The sequence below is a fragment of the Xyrauchen texanus genome, chromosome 40 (assembly GCF_025860055.1).
Source record: "Xyrauchen texanus isolate HMW12.3.18 chromosome 40, RBS_HiC_50CHRs, whole genome shotgun sequence".
Taxonomy (NCBI): domain Eukaryota; kingdom Metazoa; phylum Chordata; class Actinopteri; order Cypriniformes; family Catostomidae; genus Xyrauchen; species Xyrauchen texanus.
This window is the reverse complement of record NC_068315.1, coordinates 5,992,580-6,010,861: the sequence shown is the minus strand read 5'-3', so window position 1 is coordinate 6,010,861 and position 18,282 is coordinate 5,992,580. Positions and strand designations below refer to the sequence as shown.

General features: G+C 38.3%; 1 protein-coding gene across 1 annotated transcript in view; it reads left to right on the top strand.

Annotated features, from left to right (window-relative positions):
• The window catches only part of LOC127633440 (cholesterol transporter ABCA5-like), a 36,939-nt gene extending 19,926 nt beyond the window's left edge, over nucleotides 1–17,013 (top strand). The window contains exons 13-39 of the mRNA XM_052112530.1: nucleotides 143–318; nucleotides 1,447–1,566; nucleotides 1,664–1,802; nucleotides 2,426–2,516; nucleotides 3,266–3,405; nucleotides 3,823–3,942; nucleotides 4,045–4,246; nucleotides 4,868–5,034; nucleotides 5,161–5,288; nucleotides 7,297–7,434; nucleotides 7,835–7,948; nucleotides 8,559–8,729; nucleotides 8,884–8,997; nucleotides 9,186–9,323; nucleotides 9,450–9,518; nucleotides 9,599–9,690; nucleotides 10,616–10,739; nucleotides 10,858–10,975; nucleotides 11,055–11,146; nucleotides 11,463–11,638; nucleotides 12,961–13,036; nucleotides 13,581–13,675; nucleotides 13,857–13,976; nucleotides 14,116–14,268; nucleotides 14,432–14,511; nucleotides 14,618–14,673; nucleotides 15,304–17,013. Of these exons, the coding sequence (XP_051968490.1) occupies nucleotides 143–318; nucleotides 1,447–1,566; nucleotides 1,664–1,802; nucleotides 2,426–2,516; nucleotides 3,266–3,405; nucleotides 3,823–3,942; nucleotides 4,045–4,246; nucleotides 4,868–5,034; nucleotides 5,161–5,288; nucleotides 7,297–7,434; nucleotides 7,835–7,948; nucleotides 8,559–8,729; nucleotides 8,884–8,997; nucleotides 9,186–9,323; nucleotides 9,450–9,518; nucleotides 9,599–9,690; nucleotides 10,616–10,739; nucleotides 10,858–10,975; nucleotides 11,055–11,146; nucleotides 11,463–11,638; nucleotides 12,961–13,036; nucleotides 13,581–13,675; nucleotides 13,857–13,976; nucleotides 14,116–14,268; nucleotides 14,432–14,511; nucleotides 14,618–14,673; nucleotides 15,304–15,444 (3,350 nt within the window). The 3' untranslated portion in view covers nucleotides 15,445–17,013. The remainder of the gene's footprint in view (nucleotides 1–142; nucleotides 319–1,446; nucleotides 1,567–1,663; nucleotides 1,803–2,425; nucleotides 2,517–3,265; nucleotides 3,406–3,822; nucleotides 3,943–4,044; nucleotides 4,247–4,867; nucleotides 5,035–5,160; nucleotides 5,289–7,296; nucleotides 7,435–7,834; nucleotides 7,949–8,558; nucleotides 8,730–8,883; nucleotides 8,998–9,185; nucleotides 9,324–9,449; nucleotides 9,519–9,598; nucleotides 9,691–10,615; nucleotides 10,740–10,857; nucleotides 10,976–11,054; nucleotides 11,147–11,462; nucleotides 11,639–12,960; nucleotides 13,037–13,580; nucleotides 13,676–13,856; nucleotides 13,977–14,115; nucleotides 14,269–14,431; nucleotides 14,512–14,617; nucleotides 14,674–15,303) is intronic.
• The last annotated feature ends 1,269 nt before the right edge of the window (nucleotides 17,014–18,282 follow it).

Here is an 18,282-nt window from a genome sequence, read left to right as displayed (position 1 = left end):
CATTTACGTATGCATGCTCATTTTGAAAACGCTTTACATCTCTCTGCATTTGGATCTCAGCACTCTGCGAAGACTTAATGTCTCTAAATTATGCTGCTGCCATACCCTTGTGATTTGGTGTTATTGTTTATTTTATGCACAGGAGCTGCCACCATTTATGGATCCCCTGTGGCGGAGATCGCTGAGGGTGCAGAGATGAAACAGCTGGTTGGTATATGCCCACAGTTCAACATCATCTTTGATGTGCTTACTGTAGAGGAACACCTGAGGATATTTGCTGCCATCAAAGGGATTCTGCCTTCTGATATCGATAGTGAGGTAGGAACATGCTAGATGTGGAGATCAGCTGACCACATGTTGACAAGGAAAAATAAAAAGCAAACCTCACCCCATATGCATCAAAAGAACTGATCTGACATCAGCTCCACCCTGCATTTGTATTTAAATTAATTATAGAGCACAACCGTGACCTGCCACTTTTTTAACTGTTGTGGCAGGTGAGGAAGAGACAGACGGAGTGGGTGTGGCATGAGCTGTTTATTTTAAATGGTAAATGACAGAAAATTTTAAAAATGGGACATTTTTGTGTGCATGGGGTAAAGTGTCCAAACAATAGGGGCAGTCTTTCATCCTTGGGGTGAAATGGGGCTCAGTGCATGTTGGGGAGTGTCTAATAGAATGGTCCACGATGTGGGCAGGGTCCGGTGGTTGCAAGCTCCACTCCTTTGTCAGGGCTTCTCTGCAGCAGCTCAACTTCTCAGGGGCTGAGGTATGTGGGAGGAACAGCTGCCTAGCATCCTAGTCCATCAGAAACAATTTGTGTACTGTCATCCACGGTGACACATCTTCCTCGCAATGAGGGGTTTGAGGAGCAGGTCCGGCAGTGCATCTAATTCGGCCAGTATCCTCTCCACTCTGCTCCTGGATGTGCGAGGACCCCAACATGAATGCACTTTGGGAGATAGAAGCTGGCTTCCCAATTAGAGGCACACTCTTAAGTTTTAATGACAATGGTGATGAGGCTTTATTCGCATCAGGTTTTCCTTCCTCATCCGCTGCCCAAATGTGACTTCTTAAATTATGTCCCTCCTCTCTCCTGCCCAATCCCAATGTAAGACAGGCTGAAGGACGGTCCTCAGAGGGGAAGTGACAATGACGAGAGGGAGGGGCAGGTCATTCCGGCACATTTGGAGATTTTAAGAAAATTATTTAGTAAAGAGTTAAGCCAAGAACCAAATTGGCCAGCTCTGAGATTAATAACAACTTTGCAAACATTGTTTTCGAACAAATATACAAAAAATATATACAAATTTAAAATAAGACAAAGATACAAGACTGTATGGCGTTTTAGGCATTCTGTTCCTAGTCCCAGCTGAGTAACACAAATCATTTTGTATATCCAGCTAGTTTCACTGTTATGAAATGTGTTTCTTTGTGTTTCTTAAGGTGAGAAAGGTTCTAAAAGATCTGGATTTGGAAAAGATAATGGATGCCCAGGCGAAGAACCTGAGTGGAGGCCAAAAGAGGAAGCTCTCAGTGGGCATAGCAATTCTAGGAGACCCAAATGTAAATGATTTTAAAATCTATACATGTGCCTGTCTTGGACAGATTAGTCTACTGTATTTGCTTATTTTCCTTCATTTTCTTTATTTGCATGACTCAGATCCTCCTCCTGGACGAGCCTACAGCTGGTATGGACCCAGTATCACGCCACCAAGTTTGGTCCTTACTGAAGAGTCGTAGAGCAGGCAAAGTTACTGTATTCAGCACTCATTATATGGACGAGGCAGATATACTTGCAGGTACTATTCTCATTTTTTCTTCCCTTTCATCAGTCATCATAAGGTGCTTACACTTGGTTTGTTTGCTTGGCAAACAGAGTTAATTTCCTTCCCCCTTTCCCTGCTGATCTCTGTTCACATCATATTATTTGGGTCAGAACCATAGTCAGATTGTGTCATCAATGAGTGCAAGCGGCAGCTGTTTACCACTGTAACTAGGTAACAACTAAAGAAGACATCATCAGCATTGCTGTGCTCTTAAATTATTAATCTCTTAGGATTTACAACCAAAACTTTCCACAAGCAGGTATGACAAATGCATTATACCATAATGATTGTGATTGGGAGCCTGCAAAGGCGCAAATTGTATGTCATCACAAGTGGTTCACTTCCACGACTTGGTATGATTGTGTTCATATCAGCAGCGAACCGTACTGCAGTTCACATGATCCGTACCCCAGACCACCTTATCAAGCAGTCTTGGGTGCGGTTCCCAGGTGCACCCCTGTGTTCGGAAAACCGTGTTCACATCACCCAAATTAACCGACTATTTATGTAATTCGAACCCAGGTGCACACGAAAAGCTCTAGTGTGAAAGCACCCTAGTCTCACTCTTTTACCCCTCCTTGTGTTCCATCTCACAGATCGTAAAGCCGTCCTCTCTCAAGGACAGCTGAAATGTGTTGGCTCCTCTTTGTACTTGAAAACCAAGTGTGGGGTTGGCTACCATCTTAGGTCAGTTCTACATCAAACAAATCATTGCTTGCCTTAAAGGGGCCCAATTCTAATCTTTTGTAGCATTATATTGAAATGTTTTTTCTTCCTAAACTCTATTTAAACTAGGATTTTCAATCATTTAGCGTGTTTTAATAAAAAAAAATGCATCTTATATATGTTTCGTTGTTGTTATTCTATTTTTTACCTGGATTCTGCCAATGAAAATAGCCATAGAATCTGGCAAGTTATAAAAAACAAACTATATTGTTAATTTAGACTCTTGTAGTCATAGACCGATATTTCTGCCTAGCTGATATTATTGGGCAATAATTCATAGAAATGTCCATTTGAAAAACATATTTTAAAGTGTATGTTTTGTACTTTTTTTTTTTTTTGTAAAATTGCTTGTATAAATTCAGCAATTTTGTTTACATCTTATTGGCTGTCCCCACTCTCCAGAAATCGGTATCAGACTCAATCATTAATCATGATGTCATTACCATAAAGGTTTCTAAATGACAAATTTGTAGCTTAATTTCCATAAATGTATTTGGTAGAGTGGGATGGAAGCTTTGTTTGGTGAATTTTACAGTATCTTTCTTGAGCGTTACTGTTTCAAAAGAGCAATTGAAAAAATAAAAATTACAAAATTAAAAAAAAAATAAGAGTAGCATGCAAAACTTTTAAAAAGCATCACTGTTCATATGTTGTTCCTCCTTGTTCGTTTCTGCTGCACCGTTAAAGCTTGTACTCTGAATCGCTTGTAGGATGTCAGTGACTGAAGGCTGTGAGGTTGAGAACATCACATCGCTGGTCAAGCAGCTTGTTCCCAAGGCACAGTTGTCAAGGCAGCAAGAGGCTGTGCTCACTTTCACGTTGCCTTTCAAGAGCATGGACACTTTCCCAGGTCTTGCTTCTATTTGCTCTTATGTCACCATCTGCCTTGCTCTTCACTGCCATTTGTCCAGCAGGGCAACAGATTGTGTCAGCATTACTCTGGTGGTTTTATTGTGGCTGGTTTTTATTTTTTTTAATTGTGTACAATGATTATCATTAGTTCATTAGATCATTATCATGAGTACAAATGTCATCGAATTATATGGAATGTTTGCTGATAAGTCTTTATTTTAAATGATGGAAGAACTAATATTACATTTTTACTTCAAAAGTAAATAAAGTAAAAAAAAGGGCATGACATTTATTGTATAGCACAATTAGAATGTATTAAAAATGCTAAGGTTGGTTGTGGTTTTTATTTAATTTATTATAATTGGTTTACTTTGTGTGGTTAAACTCCGCTCACCTCTCTCATGCTGCACTCCAGGGCTTTTCACAGAGCTGGACTGTCGGCCTGACCTGGGTATCATTAATTATGGAGTCTCCATGACAACATTAGAGGATGTATTCTTGCGTCTGGAGGCAGAAGCAGAAGTGGATCAGGCCGGTAAGAGAACCACATACCAGAACTGGTTTAAAGCATCTCAGTTGAAGTTGCTTTATATACTTCCAGAGTTATAATGCACACTATCTGTACTTTTATTGACAGACTACAGTGTGTTTAACCAGGAGAAGGTGGAAGGAGGAGGCAACATTTCCCCGCTGGATGATACAGATCAAAGGCTGTTGACGTTTTCAGACAACAGACAGGATGGAGTAACCGGTCATGCACTCTGGAGGCAGCAGTTCAGCACGGTGGCCTGGCTGCACATGCTCAACCTGCAGAGAGAAAGGAAACCCATCATATACAAGTGAGGGGACACTCACGAGTGCAAGTTGATAATTTGTATTTCTTTTTTTTTTTTTTTTTTGCCTTTTACAAGTGCATACACACTACACGCTGTGTGACTGACTTTTCATAAGGTGTATTCTAAATTAATGTAATAATTTGTTTTGTTGCTTGGCATCCAGAAACAGTCAAAAAAAATGCTAATATACTATTTTAGTTTCTTTTCTCTTTTTTTGATTATTATTTTTTTATTATTATTTTTGTTGTTGTTAACAACAATGTTGAGGCAAGGTTGTTTGTCAATATTTTTTTATTAATATTACTATTATTATTAATAATAATAATGAATATTATTATTTATTATACATATAATTATGTATTATACATATAATTATTTATTAAACCTTGGTGTCTATATCATATTGCTGTTGCCATGGTTTTATAAAAACCATGAGGGGCCGTATGTTACAGTATGGGGATCATACTTCTGGTAAAGGTGTTTTAAGAACTAGGCTTCTCTTTGTGCTTCATAACGGCTGTTGATTGTGGTAATTTCACTGTAATAAACTGCCTCTTGTGGCTTATTGCTTTCTTTCAATGGATACATCTTTTTGAACTTTCCCCTCCTCTCTCTTTTCCTCAGTGTGACACTGTTCCTGGTTTTCTTGTCTGCAATGCTGATTTTGTCTGTGGCAACAGGAAACATTCAGTTTCACTCTCCTGAAAGACTGTTTTTACCCATATACCTGCTGCACCGCAATGAGGCTCCACACAAGTACACCACAAGCCTGCTTGTGCATAACTCCACTGGTCCGTGGCAGAACTTTATTTAACTTTAAAGTCCATCTAGAGGCATACGGTTAATGGTGGTGTTAAACTGATGGATCAGCATATTTTTCTTGATGTTGTTAATCTGGAATGTGTGTGTTGTGGCAGATTCGGATCTGTCAGGGTTCATCCAGAATCTGGCGTCTCAGGACATTAAGGTGGAAATGATGAAGAAGCTGGACTACATGTCTGCTGCACCTGTGAGCGCTGCTATCAATGTGATTGGATCCAGTAAGGTGAGAGGAAAACTTGCAGCTGTGTTCTTTCTTTTATCACTGGTGCACTTGTGTCCTCTAAACACTTTATCCATGGTTTTAGTTTTATGAATGACTGCTGTTTGTTTTAACGTTACACAACCATAGAACATTCTGGAATAAATTGTCTGTAACAGTTATAGAAATACTTGCTGTTCCCTTTCGTATGAACTCGAGCTCGAGCTCTTGGGACATGCCCTGAGTGTCATGTGGCCTAAAGCCCTTATGCGATCACTTACATGTATTGGCTAATGGCACTTAAGCGATGCCCCTATGGAGCTACGTCCTGTGCTTCATAAAGGTGCTCGTTTCACGCCATCAAGTCAGATTTTCTGTTCTTCAGTGCACAGTCTCTTCTGAGCGCGTTGTACCAACGACTTGCATCAAAGCGAGGATCATAGTGAGTGAAATTACTGCACCATCTAGCGTAACCAAGCGGAATTGAAAATATAATAACTGTTTTCAAAATGTTTTCCCAAACAATCTTCTCCTGTCTTCTAGAGTTAAACCAAATTTGCCTATACCGATAACTAAGGTGTTGGAAATGGCAGATAACGGATTAATCAGCCAATAGTGTTTAAAATTGATTCATAGAACAATAAAAAAAATATCTTGATCTATACTTACCTTGAAGAGCACAGTCATTCAGGCTCCAAACGTCCAAAATTAATAAAATCCCAAAAGCAGTTTACAGTGCTACAAACATCCCAATAACCACCAATTTGTAAATAATACCAATAATAAAGATTTGGTGCCCAAAATACACAGTGACTCCTATTTTGAAATGACAGAGATTTGGCTCCATTACAACGCACTATATGCATTTACCAAATTATTATTATTATTTTTTTTTAATAAACTATATATTCACCAGTTGAAGAGTTATATATAATGTATAAATACTCTATATTTTTACACTGATCAGCCACAACATTAAAACCACCTGCCTGATATTGTGTAGGTCCCCCTCGTGCCACCAAAACAGAACCTACCCGCACCTCAGATTGCATTCTGAGATGCTATTCTTCTCACCACAAATGTACAGAGCGGTTAAGAGTTACCATAGACATTGTCAGTTCGAACCAGTCTGGCCATTCCCTGTTGACCTTTCTCATCAACAAGGCATTTCCTTTAACAGAACTGCCACCACTGGAAGTTTTTTGCACCATTTGGAGTAAATTCTAGAGACTGTTGTGCGTGAAAATCCCAGGAGATCAGCAGTTACAGAAATACTGAAATCAGCCAATCTGGCAGGATAGTTCCAAAAAGAGACCATTGGCACTGATTAATTGGTAAAATGGATATATCAATCAATCAAATCAATCAATCAATTTTATTTCTATAGCACATTTAAAACAACACATGTTGACCAAAGTGCTTCACATTATAGCAAAAACAGATCATATAAATACATAATATATAAAATATATAAAAAAAACACATAAAATAAGAACCCACATTAAGCACAATTAAAAGTAAGTGGAAAAAAGGTGAGACTTCAAATAAGATTTAAAAACATCAACTGATGTACAAGACCTAATATGTAGTGGAAGGCTATTCCACAGCCGTGGTGCCGCCACTGAAAAGGCCCGATCTCCCTTTGACTTAAGACGGGACTTGGGGATCGTTAAAAATAAACTCTGTGACGACCTCAGTAGTCTAGAAGGCGTGTGTTGCTGAAGGAGATCCGTAATATAGGGAGGAGCCATGCTATGTAAACCCTTAAAAGTAAATAAAATAATCTTAAATAATATCGGTCGAACTCTTCTGTTTTCCATTGTTTGATCAAACGTATAGTCCTGCCAGAAACTAGAGGTTTCATATCGCCACAGTGTTTTAACTTTTTGGGAAAATGACTTGCTTAGTTATCTCTACATATTAAGCTGGGATTGCAGAATGTATTTTAACATCGGAAAATGTATACCATCTATGTATATCATCTTAAACTTTCCCAGTCTTCTCTCTCTCTTTCTCTTTTTGCGATGGACAGGATTTGTCCTACATCTTGGCATTTAACAGTACCACAGTACACTCCCTGCCCATGGCTGTTAATGTGCTCAGTAACGCCCTCCTGAAGGGCTTGAATGGCACAGGACGTATTAAAACATGGACCAAACCATTTGAGTATGTAAGTGCACTGCATTAATACACTGAAGTCACTACTGCACCTGTTTACAGGGTTCCCCTGGTAATGGAAATATTTATTATGAAATATATTTTTCTAGTTCTGCTCTAAAATATGTAATCGGATATATATTGATCTTGGTAGAGTAAAACTTGCTCACAAGCCATGATGATGTTCCATTTGTGAGCGAATCTTTCTTGGAGTTGGTTCTTTTTATTGAATCAGTCAAATTGGTTTACAAATCGGTCTAAAAAAGAACATTTAGTGAATATGTCATAACATTAATGATTATTAATCACAAACCACCAGGAAGGTGATGGAAAATAATTTCTGCGGTACCAAAAGTGTGGAAACCCTGTATTTACTACTGTTGATGAGTTTATTGTCACTGTTTGCATTTTAGCAAATCCCAGATAAGACATCCTACGCTCTGGTTTACATGGAGGCTGTACTTCTGGGGATGCTGGCTGCTGGGACGCCAGCATACTTTGCCATGGACCACACGAGAGACAGAGAGGTACTATATCAAGCAGCATGCGTCACATTTAGCTTTGCACTGCGAAAAATTGGGGGCAAATACAGTCATCCAAATGGGAATACGCGCGGCCCTGAATTTCGCAAGATGGGCTTCCGGAGGAGAAGAATTTCCCCTCGCGGAGACAGGCGAATTCACCACGTTCACCATTAGGAAGTTGTTTGGTTTGGTAGTACCTATGTGTGGTTGGAGCTTCGTATACAGTTACACTGAATATTCACAATGGACAAGGTTGTCATTTTAGCAGCAAGTTTCTTTTTAACTTCTCTTTCCCAGAGTATAAACTGCATCATTAAAAACAATTTGCTTGGCAGTTATTTTTTGCTGGTTTCACACACGCTCCGCATTCGCCCACACCCCCTTTGCCTGCATTATTTCGCCATGCAAAGGTAAATGTGACCGCACATTTACAGTGATCAGAAAATCCAATTGATAATTCTGACATTGGGTGTAAAGAATTAATGTGGCGATGGTTTGTCTAAGTGATTAAACAACCCTAATCATGAGTGTGCAGTACTGGATTTATCAAAAGCGATATTTCTATGTTAATGAATGTTCCGTAACTGCTTTATCTTCACTGTATTTGTATCAGCTGAAGTGTCGCTCGACTCTAAGGGTCTCTGGTCTGGTCCCATCTGCGTACTGGTGTGGTCAGGCAGCCATTGATGTCCCTTTCTATTATCTCATCTTAATCTGTATGACCAGCACCCTGTTTGCTTTCCATTCTACAGACCTGCTAACCTCCCATAACATCATGTCTGTGGTAAGAAAACACATCACACTCTCTTTTATAAGCTGTGTGACTGATACTGGGCCCACATGCAAGCACATTCAAGACATGCACTTTATGTAAGCATATTTAAGCATGAAGGTAGAGGCAGAGATGACATAGCTCACAATATTTTCTTTAATTTCAGGCTCTGTGTTTGATTGGCTTCTCTCCAGCTATGGTTCTCTTCACCTACTGTGTTTCCTTCATGTTCGTCAGAGTCCAGAGTAACAGAGACTTTTTCTCAGTGGTCTCCATGATGGTGAGTCCTTGAGAGACTTCCCCACAACCTTCCAATGGTCTTTTAAATATCTTAGGAAAATGGGGTGTTTTCACAGTCGGTTGGTTTCAGGGATATGAAAGTTGTTTGCTTGATTTAAAAAAATATATATAATATTAGTCCATTGGACGATATCATAGCTATGTTTTTCTATGTTTGTTTCTCCATAGCTGTGCGTGGTTTCTGCATCTATAGTCCAGTTGGCTCTTGTGAATGAAAGCTCTGGTCTGGCTCGTGTCCTACACAATGCACTGTGTTTTTTCTGTCCGCTCTACCCTCTTATGGGCTGCCTTAACTGCATTACCATGGTAACACTACTACTTGCCGGAATCTATCTATTCAGTGTTTACAAGCATAGAGTAGATTAAATGCACTCAGTTCCGGATAATATGTTGTGGAAGCTGGTTTGCTGCAATGTGTCCTTCTGTTTTTAGGCTACCTTCCTTCATTCCACTCATGAGGTGGAGTTCCTGTGGAAGAATCTCTTCATCTCCATTGTGGCTGTGAGTTAAATATCACTTTATCGGCTCAAAGTCTGTTAGAATGTGTTTGTTTACACTGAAGGTTTTTGTTGTTGTTGTAGCCGTATATCCAGTGTATCCTGCTGCTCTTCATACTGAGATGGTTGGAGATAAGATATGGAGGGCAGACCATGAAAAACGACCAGCTCTGCAGGTCTGACTCTACAGACACTTCATACTTGTTTATTTAAAAAAACAATATTTTTCGGAAAGTAATATACAAGCATGTGCACATGCTGCACTATATAGGGACTAGGGAGCAAGTACAGACTGTTCTGAAGAAAACGTAACCAGTTAAAAGCTTAGTGCCGGTTGATTAAAGTTATCTTTGATTGGTCAATGACACGTGGCAGCCGTAGAAAGATAAAACATTTTCTTGAACGTGCTTGACAGCGGCTCCGCCTCTGTTCTGTCAGCTCCACCATTGAAAATGAGTAGGCAATTTGCAGGTACAACATACAGTGTATATCCTCCTTTATAAGCTACTAATAGATAGTTTTAATTCAAATATTTAAACAAGGGCCTTATCTGTCTGCACATGACGTATTTCATTTGTTATTATTGGCACAATAAATGTTAACATCACATGATATGAAAATCTATATCGCTTATTCAAGAGTTTACATACCATCTGGGTGTGTTTGTATCAAGTCAATATCTTGCGTTGTGTTATCCTTTTATTCTTTTCAGATCTATAATGCACGCAACATTAGTATTATTATATATGTAGCCAAACATCCTTGGTCCTAAATGCAACTGTGACTATTGTTCAAGTAATATGTTACCAAGTATAGTATTAAATGTTTTGAATTTTTGTTTAGTTTATAGCTAGGACAAATTTTTGTATTCCAATTAATATTCCTCAAAAATATTGAAAATAATTAAGTGAAATCTGAATCAGAACCAGAATTGTTAAATTCTTGTGATACCCATCCCTATTGATGTATAGAAGTTTCTTTTTTCAAGATGTCACTACTTATTTAGAACTTTTTTGACTTGAAATAGCACACAATACTGTCTGTAGGAATTTCATGGCAAATAAAGTACAACATTACCATAGCCACCTATGTGTTCTTAAGGATTTCCTCCAATACAAAGAGCAAAGTTCAGCGGAACCCAGAGGAGAACTTGAGCGATGATGAGGATGTTCAGGTGGAGAAAGCTCGAGTGAAGGAGGCGTTGACCTGTCAGTGCTGTGAGGAAGTATGTCCCCTATAATTTCTTTAAATTTTTCTCTCTCACTGCCTCTCTCAAGTCACTTTGTGTTGCTCCATATTTAATATTATTTTGGACAACAAACATAATTTTTTTATTTTAACAGAAACCTGTGGTAGTGGTAAGCAACCTTAGGAAACAGTACAAAGGCAAGAGAGAAGGTTTTGCACTTGGCAAGAGAAGAAATGTGGCCACTAAGAACATCTCCTTCTGTGTTCGCAAAGGTAGAGTCTCTGATTAGATACAAGTAATTATTTTAGAGAGGGCAAGACACGTGTTAATGAAAAATTTACCTTTTCTCAGGTGAGGTTTTGGGTCTGCTGGGACCAAATGGAGCTGGAAAGAGCACCATCATGCACATGCTGTCAGGAGACACAGAACCCACTGCTGGACAGGTTTGTAATCAGTTAGTTTCCTGCTGCTTATTCATAGACCCAGATGGAATCTACAGAATTCTTCAACATGAATTTACTACACTCTTACTGGAAGTTGAAAACATTAGCAAATAAGTCAAAATATTCAATAAACTATCACACAGGGGATGTGTAGCTGATATTCCAATTTTGTGGAAATCATCAGAGCTCTCTGTAAAATTTGGGCCTGGTTGAAGTCTATATATATATATATATATGGGACTTGTTTAGAGTCATCTGACTGTACAACAAAGTTTTTGTTGATTTTTCAACAACAAAGTTGATTTTATATTTTCAGATCCTGATGGGGGATTACGGCACAGACTTCCAGCCAGTGGAAAAACCCTTGGAGCAAGTAGGGTACTGTCCTCAGGTGAACCCTCTGTGGCCTAGAATCACTTTACAGGAGCACCTGGAGATCTACGCTGCCATCAAGGGGTTAAATCAACGTGATATTCCAAACATAATTAAGCGGTAACTCTCTTTCCTTAAGCTGTGATTTTATAATTCTTTTCTTATAGTGGCATTTTCCATGAATAGGGTGTAAATTGGTTTGCCATATTTTAAAAGAAATAAAGACACACATTCAATGTTCTTTGGAGTGAAAACTATTGCACAAATCAGGGTTTCAAACTACACTCACTGGGCATTTTATTAGGAATACTATGGTCCTAATAATGTGCCTGACGTGGTCTTTTGCTGTTGTAGCCCATTTGACATGTTTCACATTCTGAAATGCTATTCTTCTCACTACAATTGTACAGAAGGGTTATCCGAGTTACTGTAGACTTTCTGTCAGTTCGAACCAGTCCTGCTATTCACCGTTGACCTCTCTCATCAACAAGGCATTTCCGTCTGCTGAACTGCCCCTCACTGGTTGTTTTTTGCATCATTCGGAGTAAACTCTAGAGACTGTTGTGCTTGAAAATCACAGGAGATCAGCAGTTACAGAAATACTCAAACCAGCACATCTGGCACTAAAAATCATGCCACGGTCAAAATCACTGAGATCACTTTTTCCCCATTCTGATGGTTGATATAAATATTAACTAAAGCTCCTGACCCGTATCTGTGTGATTTTCTGCATTGCTGCTGCACGATTGGCTAATTAGATAGTCAGCCAATATACAGTACTGTGCAAAAGTCTTAGGCACATAAGATGTTTCACAAAAACATTTGTCTTAAGATAGTTATTTATATCTGCTACTTTAGTGTGTCAACAGGAAATATAAATGTTATACTCCCAAACATTACTTTTGCAAATAGAATAGAATAGAATAGAACAGGGAGCCCTGCAACAGATGGCATGGCCCTCACAGATCCCCCCCCCACCATTGAACATCAGGTCAGTCTGAGATTACACGAAGAGACAGAAGTAATTGAGATAGCCTAAATGGATAGAAGAACTGTGGCAAATTCTCCAAGAAGCTTGGCAAATCCTATCTGCCAACAACCAAGAAAAACTGCATCTAGGTGCAAATAGAAGAATTGGTGCTGTTTTGAAGGCAAAAGTTTTTACACCAAATATTGATTTAGCTCTTTTTTTTCTGTTTACTGGACTTTGTATGATGTTAATTGTTCAATGAAAACTATTTGTCATTTATATTTTTTTAAGAAATCACAAATGCCTAAAACTTTTGCACAGCACTCTACAGGTGTTCCTAATAAAGTGCTTGTTGAGTGTATATGCAGAAGTGTTTTTTGTTTTTTTTTCACAATATTTAACCACTTGTCAATATTTGATATCCACAGAATTTTAATGTTGTCTTTGCTTATTCCAATTATTGTCCTTTCAGGGTTGTGAGTGCACTGGAACTGAAGGATCATCTTTATAAACAGGCAAAAAACCTGTCTGCAGGGCTAAAGAGGAAGGTTTGTCAAAAATGATAGTTTGATCAAATATTTATTAAAGCAAACAGACAGTACCGTGTGCTTAAAGGTACGGTCACATTTACCTTTTCACAGCGAATTCCACAGGCAAAGGCGGCGTGGGTGGACGTTGCGCTTGTGTGAAACCAGCAAAAAAACGAATTGCCAAGCAGCCTCTTTTTTTTTTTTTTTTAATGCTGCTCTTTATACTCTGTGAGAGTGAAGTTAAAAACAATCTTGCCGCTAAAATTATATTCTTCTCAATTGTGAGCATTCAGTGTAGCTGTATATGAAGCACCACCTACACAGAGGTCACTGCCAAACCAGGTAACTTCCTATTGGTCTGTGTGACAAATTTGCTTATCAAAGTTCACCAAACTTGAACTCCTCACTAAATCCACAAGGGGACAGTCTTCACCACTGGAAGTCCATTGTGCGAAATACACAATTGCACCGATTCCCATTGAGATTACTGTATTTCATCTGCTTAATTTTGTAGCACGAAGGTAAATGTGACCTCATTTTTTTAATTTGTTTTTCAATATAGTTGTGCTTTGCACTAAGCATGCTGGGAAATCCTCCAATAGTATTATTGGATGAGCCTTCTGCAGGGATGGATCCCAAATCGAAGCATCGCATGTGGTAAAATTACTGCACTACTGCCAGTAAAGCTCATAACTTCTATTCACCTTTTTTGTCTTAGTAATTCTATTGAAAGTATTTCTATTTAACTGCATGCCATGGCAGGTATATTTTCACTATTTATAATCTTATGGTGTAGATATAACAAAGGAGGCTTTAAATAATTTGTCCCTTCTGACAGGAGGGCAATCCGTGCTGCCTTTAAGAACAAACAGCGAGGGGCCCTTTTAACCACCCACTACATGGAGGAAGCAGAGGCTGTCTGCGACCGTGTGGCCATTATGGTTTCTGGTCAGCTACGGTGAGAAACTTAGGGTTTGGGATCAGATCAAAGCCTCAAAAGTTAAATATAACAATTGGCTCGTTCCTTGCTTGAAACTGGAGCGTATGGGTTAAGTAGAGAAGAGGATATAAAATGTTTGAAATGTCACCTCCAACAGGTGTATTGGTTCAATTCAGCACCTGAAGGGAAAGTTCGGGAGAGGCTACAGCCTTGAAATTAATCTCCGGGAGGAGCTCACGGGTCTCCAGCAGGTGGCGCTATTGCACAAAGAGATTCTAAAGATATTTCCCCACGCTGCTCGTCAGGACAGGTATGTGTTTGAATTTGTGTATGCAACTAATGTGACGTTTAGGAGAAATGAAAAAATATGAGAAGTGTCAAACTGGATCACTGTAAAACACTTAAAGGTGAAGGCTTGACATAAAAGCACCGAGTTAAAGAGATATTTTATAAAATGTTCTGGATCTTTGCAGTTTTGCAACCCTGATGGTGTATAAAATCCCAATGGAAGATGTGAAGTCACTAGCCAAGTCCTTTGCCCAGCTAGAGAGTGGTAAGAAATAGTGTTTATTTAATTTTTTTTCATTGTGTATTGTAAAATCTCTCTGGCAGCATTAGTCATCACTATACATATTTGTTCATTTAATTCTCCTTCACAGCTAAAGAAAACTTTAATTTTGAAGAGTACAACTTCTCCCAGTCAACTCTTGAACAGGTATGTTAGCAGTAATGTTTTTAAAATGTCATTTTTGAGTATTCATTTGAGCTGCCTTGATGTTGCCAATTAATCTCCTTGCTTTGCAAAAAAATGACAGTTGAAATTAGCGATAGACCGATTAATTGTCCATTTTGCAATTATCTGCATCAGCCAATAACCGTGTTCCCTTGGCCTTAATAACAGAACTGTTAACGTTCCCTTGTGTCAGCTCCAAAATCTCTCAATAGATTTGTCAATGGATAGTAAACACTCTGTTTTCAAGTTGTTGTTTTTTTTTCTTCTTAAGGTTATGCTAATTGAGTACTTGTTGCATAAGTGTTTCATTGTAGAAATTTTGTGTACATCCGATTTGGCTGTTGTTTTGTATTATGTTTATCAGCATTTATATTGGCCATCAGCTATTCTGCTGTCTGGGTATCAGCATCGGCCAATAAAAAACCTGGACCACTAGTTAAAGTAATACATAAAAGAATACATTTAGTGAGGCATGTTCAGACATTTTACTGGAAAGCAAGAAATACTGATTTATATTAGACAAATACTTGAAATATCTCATCTGCACTGTCTAACTGTCTATCTTGCCTGATCGTGGGTAATTAAATGAAACCTGTTTTTTGCATTATGCAGGTTTTCATGGAGTTCGCAAAAGAGCAGGAGAATGAAGAGGATGAGGTGGGATCTCTCAGCACTACATTCCAATGGCAGAGACTGAGACAGGATGGCTCTGTATCCATCAATCATGCTGACAGCATAGTACACCAGCTATGAGCTAATGCTGTCAGCCTTTCCTGAAACGCCCCTCTTCGCTCTCTTTCTGTCTCTCCGCTTGTGCCATCCTTTGCCTTAAGAGTCTTTAACTGATGGGACTTCCACAGGAGACTCGACTGTGGAGACTCCAGTGGCCACCATCACACATACAGAACGTGTGTGGGCCATGATAACCGAGTTGGCTCTGGTACTGGCACTTGCTAAGATGGGGTCTGACATATGATTTGCGTGTCAGCTGCAACGGCCAAGCTAGACTTGACCTTTTTATTATGAAGAGATTTTATTTTTAAATGATTACTCTCTGCCAGTGAGAACAAATTTGAACTTGGAACTTTAAATCACACACACACCTCCCTAAAGAGGTTTACCTGATGTTACAGTATGTATCAAGCTCACTGTCCTGTTGTTTCGTAACTCCATGTACACACGTAAATCACTGGGAAATTAATTGCATGGAGTGGGTTCCACATTATCCAAAATCTCACTCACGTTGATGCAAAAAAGGTGCTTTTGGTGTCTGTTGCATGGGGTATAAACTTGTGTCTATGTGTGTTCAACTATAACGTTATATATACATACTGATTTGTATTTTCTGACATGTGATGGACGTTTTCAGACAGGAGATTCTCATTACAGCTGTCTACCACAGATTTACCAGCATGAATGGGGCGACTCTTCTTCTAACCCTTTTTTAGTCAGAGTGGGCCCTGCAGGTGCATGAAGCCTTTTGTCTCTGCTGCACCTACACTTTCTTAAACACCAGCACATTTTTCAGGCTTTCACACAGAGCTCTCCAAAGAAAACGGGTCAAAGCGCACACAGTAAGCAAGCAAGCAATCGAGTGGAATTCAAATCAAGACTATAGGATGATATCGGTCTGTTTGCATTTCTGTCTCCTTATCGTCCTCCTTTTTTCATCCCTTCATCAGGTGGCCTTCCTTTAGGAGAAGTTTAAATGTTTAAAATCAGTAGCTAAGAATGTAGCTCCCACAATCTGAACCAAACCATGTAGCACTCCAACTTGGTCACATACTGCTGAGCGAGGGGTTTTATTTATTTTGTTTTAAATGAGAGTAACAAGTGAGGCAGACACTAGTGCTTTTGGAACCTTGAGACTTGAATGTACAGTGGTATTTTTTGGTGAAGTTTTACAGTGAAGCATTAGATGGTGTTCAGTGTGGTTTTTAAAATATTTAGTTGAGCACAGTGTTTTCAGTCATTTTGCATTGTATACGTCTTTGATCATTGTGCCGTGGTTTGTGCTTAAAATTAATACTGCATCTTAATGTGGTTTTCAAGTACTTGCATTCTTTTACGTTCGTTGCGCGGTGTCTAGCCTTTTTTAATGCAAGAATGCCATTTGATCTCAATGGCCCCCCAAATCTTATAAGAGCTTTGTTTTTAGGAGATTTTGTACACCTGCGTGAAATGTTGGACTCGTTTTGGTTGGTTGGTTCTAGCTCAATTTGGCACTATGAGCACAGCAGAATAAACTTCCAACATTATATATGCATCTCTAATGTATTGAAATATTTTGTTAAATGTAAAATAATGTAAGCATCACTTCTTTTTGTTGGTCAGTAAAATGAAAAAAAAAATATATATATATATATATATATATATATATATATATATATATATATATATATATATATATATATATAATATAATATAATATAATATAATATAATATAATTTTTTTTTTTTTCATTTTACTGAAAAATGATTTAATTTAATTTAAATATATATATTTACTGTATATATGAAGATGTGAAATGAAATACTTCTCAATATCTCTGCTGTCTGAGTGAGTGACCTTGGTGTCTTTTGATATATTTCCATTATGGCATCTTAGAAACATCTAAACTAGTATACATGGACAGTATTAAGTCTTTCAAAGCAAATCCAGTTGTTCTTTACTAGTGAGAGTGAACTTCTTGTCCAAGTTCTCTGGAGTTCTGTTTAAGTATTGCAGCAGACGAAAACAAGTCTTATGTATTCTATTGATGTCCAGCATCTTTTCAACTTAGTGTTTACATAGTAGGGGTGTTTTTTGACAAGTGCTTTTTTTTTCCCTGGAGAACAATGGATTTTTTTCTTTTTGCACAATGTTTATGCAGAACCATACATTGGTATTATGAACTCTGTCCCAAGTGCTGGTTCCCATTGGTTGAAACACAAGCTGGGTGTTTCATGGTGAAACTGTGAATTATGCATGACATTGTTGCCTGCCTTTAAGTTGCAGCTAATCTGTTAGCTTAATTTATCGGTTTCCACTGAGATACTTTTAAATTTGTTTTGCAAGTCTAAACCTAGCTGAACGTGAAAGGGTGTATGTAATGTCATGTCTAGACCAGTCCTCAAAAATTGTAACCTATGCCAAGATGGCATGTTTTGTGGAATATTTGTATGGTTTTGTGACTTCAACAGTGTTAGTATTATTTAAATTATTTTAATGCTTTGAGTTTGATTTATAGTTAATCAAGTTCTTGTTGGTCTATCCTCAGAAATAGGCAGTACATAATTCAACTTCTTTTTTCTGTAGCATTAAAAGAAAGCTACTGCTAAGGTTTTTATTTGATTATTATTTTTTTGGTTATTGTAAATTTGCACATATAGCCTTTCATGCTAGTAATGTACAACAATTCTATAACATTTAACACTGACCAGTTAGGTCTTTTGAGTTGGGATCGGGATGGGTGGTTGTATTGAACAATATTTAACCAAGACCTTTATTTCCTCAAGTGCAATATATTTGTATGTATGAGTAATTAATGCATTATGTAAATGATGTCATTGCAAATTGCAATATTAATGTTGTCTCTTTTGTGAACTCGG